The sequence below is a fragment of the Uloborus diversus genome, chromosome 10 (genome assembly GCF_026930045.1).
Source record: "Uloborus diversus isolate 005 chromosome 10, Udiv.v.3.1, whole genome shotgun sequence".
NCBI classification, from domain to species: Eukaryota; Metazoa; Arthropoda; class Arachnida; order Araneae; family Uloboridae; genus Uloborus; species Uloborus diversus.
In genome coordinates this window covers 129428144-129445202 of record NC_072740.1, presented here as the reverse complement: position 1 = coordinate 129445202, position 17059 = coordinate 129428144, and the positions used below count along the sequence as shown (strand labels likewise).

Genomic DNA, 17059 nt, shown 5'->3' with positions numbered 1-17059 from the left:
CTGTATGGTTCGACCGACTCCGAAGCCTAATATGAACCGTATCAGATCTTCCAGCCCTGTTAGGCCTAATTCTCAAAGCTTCAACTCTTTAAACCTAAATTCGTTTTTAAAAAAACTGCCTTCCAAACATAGGGTACTGTTTTAGAACACTTCCTGCACTTCTAGCAGGCAAATGAATCTTTACTTATATTTCTTTCAAAAAATTCCACGTCATCTGCGTGGACAAATCAATCCGAGCTCACATGCTCACTTCAAAACAAACCGTCTGCAGAACGGAACAAAATCATAAGAGATGGATTGATTGATTGACATGCTATTTAAGCAGTCTCCATTTCCCACAACTCAACAACATGACGTCGTCAAAATTTGCATCTGATACATCACATAGCCAACTCAACTCGGACAATTTTAAATTTGTTTTCCTGCTATGCAATCAGCAAAAGGATTCTCAACTTTTGAGGTATGACTTCACGTCCGCCGATGGGCGAAACACGTGATTGACTTGTTGGGTGTTTAGACACTGGGGATTTCTGCACACACACTCGCCAGGTATTTATGTCATTTAAAACCGGGAATCTGTTTCTCTCGCATAGTTTTAATTAACAAGTACGTTTTCCAATATTAAAACACATTCTAGCTTTTTATAAATCTCTCCAAGAACCTAAAAAATGACTTTTGTCAACACAGCAGATATGAAACTACCTGAAGAAGAAGCCTTTCTTGTCATAGAAACACAATCGGTGATCAGATTTATGGCTACTGTTTCAACTTTTACATAATTTGACTGTAACCTTTGCTCAACTAGTATTTTTTGGCATTTGGGAAAAAATGCCAATTACCTGCTTTTAGGTATTTATTACTATTATTTGTAACAATATTATAATAAATTTTCATAAACTAACTAAAAAGGAAACAAAAGACAACATATTTGATTTCTATTGATGTGCTTTCTGGAGATAATTTTTTACCTGTTTCCTCTCCTTTTATGAATATATTATAATCATGCGTCTTTTATTGAAATGAGTAGCGCGTTTTTTTTTTCCTGTTTGAAAGGGCCTAACCTCTAAGAAATACATTCAAATCCGTGGTACTTTTTAAAAGGTTTTTTGGTTCAGTTTGGACCTTATAACCCTCAAGCAGATTCATAATTCTCAAATGGAAAAGGGAAGATGAGATGTTACAAGAAAAGTCGCCTGGCCAAGTAGACAAATAGAAAATAAGAAATAACAATCCCCAAGTTACTTACGAGTTTTCTCCTGACGTCCGTATGTACGTGCGTATGTATCTCACATAACTTCAAAACAGTATTTCCTAGAAAGGTGAAATTTGGTACGTAGACTCCTAGTGGGGTCTAGTTGTGCACCTTCCCTTTTGGTTGCATTCGTGTGTTCCTAAGGGGGTCTTTTGCACCTTTTTGGGAGAAAATCATTGTTAATTTCAATGCTAACTCAAGTGGTGTTATAATTTGTCAAACACTTGGCAATATATCGCCAAGCTTTTGGCAGCCAAGTTTTGTCGCCAACTTGGCGAAAAATTTAGCTATTCTTTTTTTATTTTTAAGTCTGGTTTGTATTCGGTCAATGTTGGTGATATTTAAAGAGTTAACCACTGAATCACATTAAAATTGCCAATAATGGGGAAATAAATGTGTGTAAAACCTTTTTTTTTTTGCTTCAGTTTGCAAGAAACTAGGGGTGAAAATATTTAGTGTTTCCTTGTTTACTCCAAGGCGCTATTATCGTTAAATTGGCGTAAAAGGAAGTCATGTGATGCACACATCGACTCGTTTAACTTTTAAGGTAATTCATTTATTATAGAAAGGCTGTTGTTCAGTCATACTTAAATTCTAATGTTCAATTCATGTTTTCTTTCTGAGTTTTAATGTTGCTTTATTTGTAGAAGAAAAAAAGAAAAAAAAAATGAAATCTACATTTATATGTGGTGCTGCTCATGTTGACATTTTTTTTGTAGGTGTGTCTTAGACACAATGCGGTTGGTCGATTTGCTCTTGGTGCTTCTATTTGAAGGAAGGAAAGCATTGCCAAAATCCCAATCTACTGCTCCACCTGCCAGAATATCTAGTCTCAGGCGAGTTGACACAGCTGGAGAAAGGACTCATCGTCAACTTATTGATTGCATCCGTAGTAAAGATACTGATGCTTTGATTGATGCCATTGATTCTGGAGGTACTCTTTGAGCATTGTGTTAATTACTCTTCTTGAAGTAACTTATTTTTTTCTTGATTTGAAATTAAGTGAAATAAAGTTAAAAGGTTAGTTTTAAGCTTAGTGCAGCTATGATCTTTGCAGTTCTATTTTCAAAGCATTATGAAATCAACTCTAAGAATTCTGCAGGAAATCAGTAGAATAGAGTTTATTAAACTTAATTCAAAATGTTGAGAAATTTTTTTCTGAAAAAATAAATTTGAACTCCCAATTAAAAAAAAAAAAAAAATATTTCTCAAAGTAGCAGAAATTTGTTTATTTAAAGTAACTAATGACTTTAAAAGTCCCAAAACCCTCCCAAAAAGGTTACAAAAAAGCTGGGAACTTTTGTTTTTGAGATTATATGATCTTGTTTTGGCTGTTGTTAAACAAGGAGTATCAGGCTGGTCTTTAGCATCTGACAAGGTGAAGTGCATGCATTATGTTTAAAATATTGTCCTTTTAATAATTTCTGAGTCATAAAGCAATTTTAGTACTTTATCATTTGTGCATTCTAAAATACTTTCATTTAAAGGAGGAAAAATGCAAACATATTCTGTACTTGTGCATTGCAGGCATGTCATTTCAAAACAGGGTGGCGACAGATCAGGGAAATCAGGGAGATCAGGGAAAAGTCAGGGAACTTTATTAATCAGGGAAAAGTCAGGGAAATATCAGGGAATTTTGAAAAAATTACAAAAAATCAGGGAAAATTGATTCTATGAAGAAAAAAAAAATGTTTTTGCTCTACAAAATTAAATGCTCTAATTCCCTACGCACTTTCCGCCAATTATCTGTTCAAAGAAAAAAAAAGTAAAATAAAAATGAGGTGCGATTATACACTGCCGCATATTTGTGCATCTTTTTTCCTCAACGTCTAAAGTATTGAATGTTACTTATTAATCACAGTATGAACTTCCTAAGATTGCTTCTGTGTCTGTTAGGTTGTTTATTTTACCTAGCTTGAAACTTCCCTTTACGCTTTCAATGCTACGTAAAATAAACAACCATACAGGCAAAGAGAAAGCCTTCATTAATGCCTTAGCTCCTATGCCTTTATTCCATTGTCTCGAAGTAATTAGCCTACTGTGATCACGATTTCAAGAAGAAATCTTTGGTTTTTGAATTAATACTATAAAAGCTTAAAAGTTATTACTTTTTTGCGTTTTTCATTTAATTGCTAAAATTGAACTTTCAGTAAAAAAAAACTTTGTTTTTGCCGTTATACTATTTGTTGTCACCGCAGATTATAAAGGTTTTCTTTTCTTCAGACTTAAGTAATTCTTTAATTTTATAACCAAGTTGTATTCTTCTTTTATATATTTTAAAATTAGATAATTGTTTTTTTTTTTCTTTTTTTCTTGCATTTCAAAGTTGTTTATTACAAAAGCAATCTAAGATTTTTTTTCGTTACATACTGAAATCATTTGAAATAGAGTTAACTTGTGAACTTAAGTAAATATCTTTATTTTTTTATTGTTAAAATGCTGTATTCATTCATTAAAACCTATGTTCTTGATTAGAGAAAAGCTCCCTATGAATGGATGTCAAATGGTTTCATCTGTTTTGCATAAATATTTCAATTAGTTATATAAGAATAACTACATTACTTCTATTCTTTCACTATTACTTGTTATTCTTGCAACAATTATTATACTGTTTGAAAACTTAGTTCAAAATAATTTCAATTACTTTTTAGTTCTATCATAAATACACATATGTTTTTAAGAGTAATTTTAATAGTTTAATTCTTATGCTAACTGGTTTCTGGAAGTAAAGTTTTTTTTTTAATTATCTCTAATTTTTTCGTGTAGAAAAATTTAATATCCTGTTTTGTAGGGTTTTTTTCAGAAAAAAATTGACTTGATATGTTTTTTTTAACCATTTTATTAAAAAAAGTAGCATCTTTTTTAAATATATCTTTAGTTCAATAACTTTACACAACTTAAAACGTTTAAAATACTGCATTTTATACAAACATACAATGGATTTCAAGTAGAGCAAAGAAAGAAAAAAATTATTATTGGTAACGTAAATCAGGGAAATTTGGTGAACTTAATCAGGGAAATCAGGGAAAAGTCAGGGAACTTTTTTTCAGTTCCTGTCGCCACCCTGCAAAATTTTCCATGAAGGAAGATAGGGTTGATCCCAATAACTTTACTAGAAAAAGAAAAAGCAATAAAGTATATACAAAAATGGATTGTTGCATTTTGTTTTGAAAATTAGTGGGAAGGGGGGGGGGGGTGGAAAGATGGCAGCAGTCTCATGGTTTTGACAAGGCTGCCACTAAACACTAAAAAAGCAGCTAAAGCTATTATTTTGAAACAGGAAACTATTCTATTCAAAATATGGCCAAAATCTACCATTTTGCAATCTGGTGTAAATAATGGTAACTATTTTAGTGAAAAAGCAACTAAAATTCATAAGTATTCCTTTTTTTTCCCTTAGAGCAAAAAAAAAAAAAAAAAAATGTAAGAAAAATAGGAATTCTCTAGTTTACCTCTTTTTTTCCGAAAAGAAATAAGGAATGTTTTATCGCTTTTACTAAGCACGTTTCAAAATGTAGTAAAGTGAAATGTAATAAGCACATGAATCATCAGAAACGTATGCTGCTCATATTTTTATACATTTTGTTTAAATATCTTGTAATTTTCATTGTGTTAATACATATATTGTGATACAAGGGAATTCAATTTCTACCCAATACCTCTTATTTACAATCAAAAGTCTTCTGAATGTGAGATGTTCTCAGTTTTACTAAAAAGTTGACAAACCTTCTTTTTAGGCGGTTTAGTTTCTTTCTCTTTCAATCTTTCTTCTTCATCTTCTTCTTCAAACATAATTGCTTAAAGCTTTTTGAAGCATGTATAATTGTTTTCATGCTAACAAATATATACTGATTTTTTTTTTTAAATTAAAAAATGAACAGAGCTGTATAAATGTACAATTTATAAGTACTTTACCTTCTGTCTCTTGTTCTTCACTTTGAAATTTTTCAAAGTAATTTTACAGTGGTTTTAAAAGAAAAAGTAATGTTATAATTGATGAAAATTTTTTCTCAATAATTTAGTGAAATTTAAAACATTTGAACAATCTTTTAAATTAATGTATTTTTCTGGTTGCAGTAAAAATTCATCATTCTTATGTTCAGGATCTGACAAACTCGGGGTGGCAGGCTGCCCAGACAACTAAAAGGATACCATAATAACCAAACAACTAAAAGATACCCTAATAATCAGTTTCGTTCAGAAGCCATTTTGCACATAATATTTCTTGAAACTGAATAATTTGTCTGGCATCTAAAAAAAATTCCTGACTAGAAATTATGCAAACTTTGTGTAAAACTTTTAGTTCAAAATTTTATTTTAGATTTTCATTACAAATTAGGCATTGCCATGCATTACAAATAAATTAAGCATTCATTTTACAATGCGTAATATTGCTGATTATTATTCTAAAGTTAGTCACTCAGTATTTAAAAATTTTTGTTAGTATTTAATTAGCATTTAATAAATTTTGTTACTAAAGTCAGTATTTTTGACCCTCCAAACAGTTTTATCCCCTGATACTTTCTCTTAAAGTACGTAAATGCAAGAGTAATTTTTATAAATAGTAAAATAAATTGCTTTACACACTCAACAAAAGTAAAGCCAAGTATCATAGAAAAATTACTGTATTTTTTATACACTATGGTCCCATTGCTCCCATCCCCAATATTTTAAAATGTATTGTTTGATTTTTGTGAGCATGATAAATACACACAAGAACACATTATATAGTAACCTCTGTGTATATAAACTAGTTAAATTTATTTACAGATTTCCTAGACTATATATGATCTGTTTTCACTGTATAAGAGCATTGTCTGGATGTTTTATCTTTGAATTTATGCAACCATTAACTATGCTTTACATTGTGATAATACTCTGCATTTTATCATCATTGAAAAAAATCTGTTAGAAAATTTTTCCTATTTTTTTCCTAAGTGTAAGGTTAAGTTGGAGATAATATCAGAGCGATACATGACAACTACATTTTGTAAAATTTTGAAATGAGAAAAAATTTGTGATGTTAAAATTGTTATCTTTATTTGCTACCTTTAACTTTCATCATAAGTTCTTGCAGTATAGGTGAACTTAGTTTCTGCACATGCAAAAATATTTCTTGATTAGTAGTTAAAGCAATCTTTTAAATGTGCTCTGGGTTTTACTAAAAATTAACAGAGTTAAGTATTCATTACAATTTATAGATTTTTTTTCACTTTGTATTTCCTGATATCAAACATTTTCTTCAAATTGTGTTTTCCAGCGAGTTTTCAAAGAAAAAAAAAATTGTGAATGAAATAATGCTCTTAATCATTTAATAATATTTCAACCAGTTGCAAGATCTTTTAATTTATTTTCCTAGTTTCAAAAAAGTTTTATTATTCACTAAATATATGAATTAAACTCACATCTCTCAGTCAAAATTGTACCAAATAAGCTTTGCATTATGTTGCTGCATTATTACAAATAAAGCTAGTATCTATATGACTAAATATGATACTCTTTTTTGTTACTCCAAAGTTAGTTAAATTTTTAAATTTTAGTCAGTATTTGGTCATCATTTAGTCAGTATTGGTCTGGTTTCCTTGATTTAACGATAACTTTTTCCAGTCCCTTAACAATTGTTGAATCAGGGTTATACTATATCCAAAAAGATTAATGGATTTAGTTTTCATTTTGTAAAAAAAAATATCATTTAATTTTTAATACCTTTTGTAGAACACAATAGATTGGCAAAATTCTGCTAAGTTGATGTATGTTAATTTTAGAATTATTTTCAAGTTTTTAAATAATTTTTGAAATTTTCAGAACTTATCAATAATACATGAAGATTGCATCTGTTACAAAGTTGACGGAGGTTTTGAGATTTTAAAATGATCCTAAGAGGTCTAAATTCGAATTTCGAGTCCTAAAATTGTTCTTTTCTGAACATTGATTTGAAATTTTAGTTTTTTTTGCCTGATTGCTAAACATGCTTGATACAATTTTTATTTTTGAGGTAGACCATCCAATGCGGAACAATGCAGCTTGTATGACATAAATGCTCTTTTTTTTTATTAATTTTTTTAAAGGGAGGTTGCTTTAGAAACTTCTCTTCATCTGGCGACTATGTTGGAGAATATTTTTCATATTTCAGGCTACTGTAGCTACTAATTTTAGTAGCAGAGCTGCTGTTTTGACTCCCTAAATAACAGGCTCATGCATCGCATGAATTTATAAAAATTTTCTCGCTTATGTTCTCCCCCCCCCCTCCCATTCTTTTTAAATACAGCTTAAAGACAAAATTCAACTTATAGTTTGAAAATGTGTCAAGTCAGTTCAATATAATCATGGCTTATGTTTACCAAGACCCTGAAATTTTGTCGTTTTGAGAACTGATTTGTTATTATCTAGTGCTTGGAGACTGCTTTAAATATCTAGAAGTGAAAAATGCATATTATGGTCTTTAAAATGCAAAGCTATGCTTTAAAAAAAAATGTTGCAGCCTGTTTAACCCTTATATTTCTCTTCTTTTAAAAGAAAAAAATTTTCGTGATAAAAGTTAAAGCTTCATTTCCAAGGTTGAAGAAACTTCTTACAATTCAAAATCAATTTTCGTTTCCTGAACCGAACTATAAATAATTTGCAGTGTTTCTGAACGCTTAAGTTAAGTTCTACAAACCTGAAAAAGAAACTAAAAAAAAAAAAAAAACCCTTAATAATAGCTTATTGGAAAAGATTTGTTAAGCACATAAAATTTCCTTTTATATTCATATCTGATAGGGCAGGAAATATTTTCAATATTGGATACAGTTGTATATTAACAAGACATTTCTGAATTACTTAAATACCAGCATTCTTTTTACTAAGTGTTTATGATGTCATTTAGGTATTGAAGTCAATTTCATGGATGATGTTGGGCAAACCTTGCTTAACTGGGCATCAGCTTTTGGAACTCAAGAAATGGTTGAGTTTCTGTGTGATCGTGGTGCTGATGTTAATAAAGGCCAAAGATCGTCATCTTTGCATTATGCTGCTTGTTTTGGTAGACCAGGGGTAGCAAAGGTAAAAATAAATCTTAACTTATATTCTGGCATATGTTTCATTTCATCCTCTTTTCTTTTTTAAAAGGAAAATACTCTTGTTTAAAATATGTTCTTAAACTTTGTAAATCATTGCTGTGTAATTTTTTTATTATATATTTTCTGTTTTTTTCAATACCTGGTAGGTAATTCTCATAAAATTGTTCATTTTATTTTTATTAAGTTCAGAAGAATAAGGGGGGGGGGGGAATTAGATGAAATTTGTAGCATAGATCAGGCACGTACGGTGGCCCAAGCGAGTGCCCAAGCAGCTGTAAGGTTAAATGGTCTTCATATTTTTACTTATTCTTTATAATATTTATTTGTAGTATATCTGTGTTTTCTGAGTAAAGGGTGTTAATTCTAGTATCTGTCATGTTGAATAAAACATTTTTTATGTAGCAAACACAAATAGGAAATACAAAAACTTGAATTACAAAAATACATTAGAAATGCATATCAGCAACACGTTAAGAAAACAAATAATGACTGAAACCGAGATCAAAAATATGCAAAGTTATAATAAAATACTACTAAAATACCACCAAGTTTAGAGTTTTTGGAAGCAAATACTGCATTTAATTTAACAGTTCATTTATAGTTGAATTCCATTCTTCGTTCATTAGCAGCAAATATTCCGTTACAGAATCAAACGTGTCAGGTGAGTTGTTTCTAAAAGAGTATATTCTAGGGATGTATTTCTAATGATAATAGCTAAATCATGAGTAACAGTGGAGGGGGGGGGGAGCCTATGTGGCTCTGACTGTGACATGGAAATTTTTAGCGGCATGGTGTTTTAAAGGCCTTTATTCTCATTGGGAAGGTGCGCCAGGGTCACCACTTTTGGGGGTGGGAAACCCTTTTAAAGTATTTGCATATTAAGATCAAAGATCAGCATTCTGCGTTAGAGAACAGCTGTCATCTTTGAGTAAAAAACTTCAGCAACCGAAAGCCATCGCCTATTACCATCGTGAAGCCGAAAACATTTGTCATCAAAATGACAACAGCAAATAAAGCATGGTTAAAAAAGACCAAATAATTTTTTAAAAAAAGTATAAAGAACTAAAAGCAAATCTTAGTCTAAAAAACTTCATCTTTATCAAAAGGTTATTTAAAATTATTCAAAATCCAAAAAAATTAAAAAAAAAAAAAGCCAACAAGACAGCTGATTTTTTTTAAGCCAGCTGATTTTAAAAAAAGGCCAAACTTCTCAAATTTGGCTCAAGAAAAGCCAATCAGGCAACCCTGTTTCCCCATGTGGGGAACTGTTTGCTTGGTTTTGAATCTGAAAAAGCGCCAACAGCGGTCTCTTATCATTGGATAGGAGCGACGGTGTCACTGTGTTGTCGGGACAAAACCTCTTTATTTGTTGCCGTGCATGGGCTGCAGTGTGAATTTCACTTTCCTTGTCCGTGGATACTTTTTCCAGGGAAATCATCATTTGAGCCACTAATAAATGTTTTTAAATTGATTTTCAGTGAAAGTCAAAATAAGAAAAAACTTATAATTCATCTTTCCTGTCAATTGTGAGCATACAAATGAGAAATGAGAATTTATTTATGGAGTGCCCAAGCTCGGCTTGGTTTGCTTGGGCAGACCGCACATCACTGGTATAGATAGATGTATCAGTGCTTTATAAAGAAAAACATTGGTCTTAAAACTAATTCTCATCCCATTCATCAGGGTTAAATTGTATCTTTCTACTGTTCTGATCATTTCTGGACTGTAAGTATTTGTTTTTTGAATATTAATTCCTTCTTCCCTGAAATAGCTTTCAAAATGTGTATTTTTATTTTGTAAAGTTGGAGTTTCATTCGGGGAAATTAAGAATTCTCCCCCTCTCCCCCCCACCAAAAAATTTAAAACCAAATCCATTGTTGAAAGCATTTCCGAATGCAATGCTATGTGATATGAAATCATCTAGGTAGTTTCTAATGTTTATTGTAAGGATGATCAGTAAATATATATTTTAAAGGTCTTATTGAGGCATGGTGCTAATCCTGATTTACGGGATGAAGATGGTAAAACTCCTTTAGACAAAGCAAGAGAAAGAAATGATGAAGGGCACAGAGAGGTTGCTGCAATTCTTCAGTCTCCTGGTAAGTCTTAAAATATTTGAATATTTTCCATGCCTTTATGGAAAAAAAAATAGGAAATATTACCTTGGACATTAGTACACCCAAGGGTCAGACCAGAGGAAATTTAATTTCATTAACAAACCCTTCAAAAAATTACAATCATCCAAAACAGACCCTTCACAAATATCGGATCACTAAAATCGACCTTTCAGAAATTATTTATTGAAAAGGCAAGTCTGAGTTCAAAATAATGCTATTTCTGTGTATAAACCAATAATTTTTGAAATCTGTTTTGAGTTTAATCAGGGAGATCAGCTTATGCAAGGATCTGCTTATTTTGCAAAAATATGTCGAAACATTTTTGTGCTGCTTGCGCAAGCAATAACTTCCAAATAAATCTCTTGTTGTTTATGTATTGGGTAGTTGAATAAGTTCTCGCTGCTTTACAACAGCTGACGTTGCCACAGCTGATTGCACTAGTTTATAGTAAGTTTGCATCCACACTAGGATAGTTTAAAAAAACTTTTTTTTCAGCTGGAGTCCAGGACACTCTCTTATTTTTTTAGACTTACTAATAGTATTATGCTGTAAAAGTTTCAGCTTCTTACTCAAATTTTAATACGGTGCTCAATGACCCCTTAATTTAACATTAGCTGTAGCATAGAAAATGTCACAAATTTAGAAACATTTAATTTCCCCAGGTGTTTTTTTTTGTAAGTAATTATTTTCCCTGTGACAGAAAGTTGCTGACACGGCGACATTGTCGCAGAATGAGAGAAAGTTCGTGCAGAAAGATTTTGCACTAAGGGGGGAAAAAGGGAAAGGGAAAAAAAAGTCAGCATTCTGCAGAACAATACCAAAGGATAGCTATTTCATGGTAAAAAATGTAACTTGACTATGAATTAAGGAAAAAGGCCCGATTTTCTGTGAAAAATAAAATAATTGTGACATTTTACTACAAAAAAAAACTTTGGCGAGCGATCATGGATGACTGTGGTAGTCTGAATAAAAACCGGTTCTAATCAGAACTTCTCCCCATGTGGAGTGATTTTAAAGCAACCTTGTTTTGATCAAAGGCTTATGTTGGACAACCTAGACTGGTAGCTACCAGTTGGTTGATCACGTGCTTCAATCAACGAATCAACAGCTTAAAAGGGTGCATAACCGGTGCATTAACCAGTAGATCATAGAATGCTGCAGTTAGTAACCGGTTAGTCACCAGTCGACCAATTGAGTTCGTCGAACGCAACCAAAGAAGAGTGATTTAGCATTGGCTTAACAATGCACATGTTTGTGTTTGTTTCAAGACTTGTGCCGACTTATTTGACTTATTTTCATTTTCGAGCTTTTTTTCACCTCTGTTGAAAAATTTATTTAAGCCCTTAAAGGCTTATATGCGGTGTTGTAGGTTGCAGCAACAGAAAACAGATGGAATACTTGATAAATTGTATGGTATTTTGGGCTGACCAATCATTCTTCAGATATGGGTGCTCATATGAATGAAAATCTTCTCTTTGGAGGAGTTATAGATTTTTTTCTAAATGCATATTCTAATAAAATTCTTTTTCCTTCATATGGAAAGGGAACTTTTGTTTGCTCCAATACTTGATTTAAATTATTTTTTCTCATGAGGGAGAGGGCAGGGTAAGAGTTCTTTTTTGCTTTAAATGCATTAATTTTGCAATAAATTTTGCTTTAGTATTTCAATAAAATCGTCTTTTCTTCTGGGGTGTGGTTGAATTTTCGATTTGTTTTGACTAAAATGTATTTTTTAATCAAATTTATTTTCCTTTTGGGGGAGGGGGACACTTTGTTTATAATATTGTGTATTGCATATATTAATTAGGTAAGTTTTTTTTATTGGAGGGTGACCTTTATTTATTCATTTTTTCCCCAAATCACATGCATGTTATAGTTTTTTTTTCATACTATAGTGCATATTTTAATTAAATTCATTTTCCTTTTGGGGGTAAGGGGATACTTTGTTATAGTTGTGTAATTTGTATTTTAATTTAGTTTTTTTTATGTTAGGAGCAGGGGTGATCCTTATTTTTTCAAATCACATGCATGTTTTAGTTTGTTTTTTTCTTTGGGGAAGGGTTTTTGTCCGCCCAAACTGTAATGCATATTTTAATTAAATTTTTTTTTCTTCGGATCTTATTTCTATGAATATTAAATAGATGTTGCATCTGTATTTTTCTGGCATCTGTATTTTTCTGAACTACAGATAAGTGCTAAGAGATAAAGACTGAAAACTTAAATATGAGAGTGGCATCTCTGTTTATGAAATCAACCCCTGCTATAACATAATAATTTACATTAGCATTACATAAATTAGCACAATAACTTACTTTGATTTTTTTCTCCACTTACCAATTGCAGTTACTATGGTGTTCATTTTTTTAGCCATATAGATTTAGATCAAGATATCGTTTTTTTCTCTAGCAAAAACTGAAAATCTTTTGGAAGCGATGATGCTAAGCTTTAATGTTTTTGTATAAATGAATTTACTTAAACAAGAAACTGTGCAAAATTTGTTAATAAATAAGTAAATTGTTCACTTTTGAAATGAATTGCAATTAAGTTTGTCTATTAGTTCATTTTTTCACTTCACAGAGCATTCTTGAGAATGAAATTAGGTTCAGAAAATTTGTCGCAGAAAGTAAAATAAAATTCTGCCACAGGGATTATTTTATTGCAATGAATATGCATAGTACTCGTGTATATTATAATATGTAGCGTTTTTTCATTTCAATGTTTTTTTAACCCCCCTCCCCATACTGATAAAGTTTGGGGGAGGGGTTTGAGCACCCTCTTTCAGTTGAAATAGGAATCTAAAATTCTTCCAGTATACTGCTATCCACAAGTCTAAAAATATTGAGGGGTGTCCTGGTATCTAGGAGAAACTTTTTTTACATGTATTTTTGAACCACCCTAACCCACACTCACTGGCCGATGAATTAGAAAACCAAGATCAATATTTTATTGGACCACCTTTTGTATGGATAACTGCTGTGATTTGTTTGGGCATCAAGTCTACAAACTTCTGAAGTGCATTAACATCCAGAGAATAAATACCATTCATTGGCTATGCAGCTTTTTATATTCTGTAAATTAGATGAAAAAAAATAGTGCTGTTGGATAAGTCTTTCCACCATATCACACATTTTCTATGGAGTTAAGATCCAGGCTATGGGATGGCTAGGAAAGTGTTGAAAGCCAGACTGGTGCTCAGTGAACCAATTTTCAAAGCTACAGGCACGATGTAATCGTCCAGGAAGTATCTGTCGCCATCAGGATAAAAATGTAACATTGCAGGATGCACTAGTATTTCTAGGTATCACATGGCTGTTTGTTTACCCCAGGGTTGGCTTTCTGCCAGCAGAAACTAGTTTTTGCTGTACCAGTGGCAGAAACTGGTTATAACCGGTAAAAACCGGCAGAAACTGGCAAAAACTTGAAAAGTGTCTTGAATATCTCAAGTAATTAGTAAATGATATTTGTTAAAGTAACTAAAAAATTAAATATCATTTCATCATTTTAAAAAATAAAATCCAATGCTAGTGCCCTTGATTTAGTTCAGAAAGGGAAATTTTAAATTGCAGAGACTTGTAGTGTTTGGATTAATTTAACAAAGGATAAAAAATCATACGAGGGTGCTTAGGAAATAGTAGCAACATACAGAATTAAATGGGCATTACTGACTAATTTGCTCACTTATATGCTTCCTCTAAATTGTTTGTGATTGAAATTATCATGTCACGTTCTTCAAAAAGAAGGTGCCAGAAATTTACTTGCCTAGAATTTCGTACCTAATGTCACAGCTTTGCAAAAGAAATGGGCCTCATTTCTCAAAACTTATTTTTCTAGTCAAATTTTTACCACAAGCCCAGTTACTACATGGTGGACCAGTTATACAATAGATGAAAGTTTCATGAACATTGCTTGCTCCTTGATGCAATTTCTGCTAGCTCTTCTGTTTCGAGAATATTCTAAAGTTTCTCATTTGTGCATATTAAATTGAGAACCTGTTTAGATTTTTGAAACCACCTTTTCGAAGAGGCAATTGCAGAGTCCCAACAATTTAACATTTGATTTTGAATTGTGATAATTTTGTAATAAAATTACAGTGCTTTGGTTAGCAATTAATTTATTTTTTCCATGTATTTTCTGTTGTATATCAGGAATTAATTTTTCATTTTGTGAGTAGTTTTTGCCAGTTTCTGCCGCAAATGTGGCAGAAAGTGGTTTTTGCCATGCTGGTTTTAACAGGTTTCTACCAGTGGTTTTAACCTCGGCAGAAACTTGCCAACCCTGGTTTACCCTCAAGGAACACCAGCGCACCACTTCCTTTGCCAGCAGAACATGCTCTATATCATGATACTCCCTCCAGACCCTTGCACAGTACGAGTAAGGCAAGAAGTTTCTCTTAAAGGCTTCTTTTTCATTGGCCAGTGAGTGTATATACATACTTTAAGCAAGATTGAAATGCAGTGTGTGTCATTTAGTGGAAGTGTAAACAACTTTATTTTTCATGGCTTAAATATGATAATTTCTATGCCCAAAAAAGAGTACCACCCTGTACACCATGTACAAGTGAAGCATGTGTGTGCAACTAGCATGTAAAAAGTTAAATATTGAATAATCTGCTTGTTGAAAATGAAATAATTAACCATAAAATTTTATTTTAAGGTTAATTTATGTTTAATGAAAGCTTTATTTTGTGAATTCCGTAACTTAACTCATGATTAGTGTGCTAAAGTTTTTGTTAAGATTTATCTGGTATGTAAAAAACATGGATTGAAATCTTCACATTTATTTGTATCTGTGTTTAAAATGCATGTCAATATTTTAGGAGAGTGGATGTGTCCAGTCGCAGAGAGCTCAAAGCTGGGCGATAGGATCAAGCAAGATCATGACCATGAAAGTGAGCCTAAAGGTGACCCTGAAATGGCTCCATTATACCTGCAACAGCTTCTACCAGTATTTTGTCAGCTTTATCAAAGGTCTATGGTTCGTTCAGTCAGGTTGGTTCCCTTTCTCTTTGTCTAGAAACATTTGGAGTTTAACTTGAATTTCCCATAATGTGATTTTCAGTTATGTAAGATTTTCCAAGAATCCGCTTACTGATAGATACTGGGTTCATACAAGTCATGAAAGTCTGGTAAAGTCCTGGAAAAAATTTCAGACCTGGAAAAGTCACGGAAAATTAATATTTTAAATAAAAGTCGGTAAAAATTTACTCTAAGTCATAGGAAAATGTCTTGAGCAGCAATAAAGTAACAGTATCTTTAAGAGCATTAGAAGTCTTGAGTGATCTAACAGTATTGCATGTAAAGCTATTAAGACGTGAAAATTGAGCAATCACAAAAACAAATCCTAGTTAAGTATTCCTATTGCACCTGCTTCTATATCAGCCACGGGTCTGGGCCGAAATCCCGACAGACGGCATTCTGATTGCCCTATATCCTGATAGGGCTGAAATCCCGACATAGTCAAATTCCTGACAGGTTAGAATTCCGACATGGTCAAAAGCCCCATAAGACAGAATCCCGACATGGTAAAAAGCCCGACAAGCCAGAATCCCGACATGGTCAAAATCCCGATAGAGCCGATATCCGGACAAAATCTAAATACAAACACTCAATTTATCTTAATAAAATACAATTTTTGACTAAATACTTGTCACCTTCGGTAAGCGCCTCGTCCTCGCCACAAATAGATATGCTCAGTTTTCTTTGATAATAATAATGCTGAAAGTATGGATCACTGTCTGGATGTCTGTGACATGCATAGCGCCTAGACCGTTCAGCGGATTTTCATGAAATTTGGCACAAAATTAATTGAAAGCATGGGGGTGTGCACATCGAAGCAATTCTTTGAAAATTCAATTTTATTCTTCTTTTAATCCAATTTTTAGCCACCATTGGTGGATTTAATTCCCCTGTAGCAATACCGAGCGAATTACCTCAACATGGACAAGTAGATTACCATAACATGGACGAGTAGATTACCATAACCTGGACGAGCAGATTACCATAATATGGACGAGCAGATTACCATAACATGGACGAGCAGATTACCATAACATGGACAAGCAAATTAATATAGCATATTAGTGCAAAAGTAATCACCCATTATTTGGAAATATACCGGCAAATCAAATGACATTTTAATTTTCTACCGGCAAAGCCGTTCGGTTGTTACATATATTTTGGTATAGTCTATTTCAGTTCGTTTATACAGTAAATATTGATGGAAGTATAGGAAATATTAGAAAATAAATTCTTAGTTTGTGTTATTCAATTTTCCATGCATAAAAATAATAATACACAAAATGATTTTTTTTGTTATGCCTTGATCATTATTATATTCTAAAACTGATAACCATAGGTTTATGGTTAAAATAGGAAATAAAAAGCTTTGATTTGAATTTATTTAAATATCTTGTAAAGACTCCGTCAATTGGGGATGAATTCCAGCTAACATGAAACCAAGAGGTCAGAAAATCAATTTAAACAAATCCCTAAGAGTTATACAGTGGAGCATCAAAAATCCGCCACCCTGAAATCCGCCAACATCCAAAATCCGCTTTGATTTTCCCCAAAACTTAATTTTTTAAATGATGAGGATGAAGGAGAGGCAGAATCTAAAAAAATTCTAATCTCGGA

The 17059-nt window shown here is 32.2% G+C and overlaps 1 protein-coding gene across 2 annotated transcripts in view; it reads left to right on the top strand.

The window, feature by feature from the left end:
• LOC129231334 (E3 ubiquitin-protein ligase HECTD1-like) overlaps nt 1-17059 on the top strand; it is a gene marked incomplete at its 3' end in the record, with an annotated part of 223648 nt that overhangs the window by 53717 nt on the left and 152872 nt on the right. For both annotated transcript variants that reach the window (XM_054865623.1, XM_054865622.1), the window contains 4 exon segments: nt 1972-2186; nt 8118-8293; nt 10286-10409; nt 15244-15415. In XM_054865623.1, coding sequence (XP_054721598.1) covers nt 1972-2186; nt 8118-8293; nt 10286-10409; nt 15244-15415 — 687 coding nt within the window.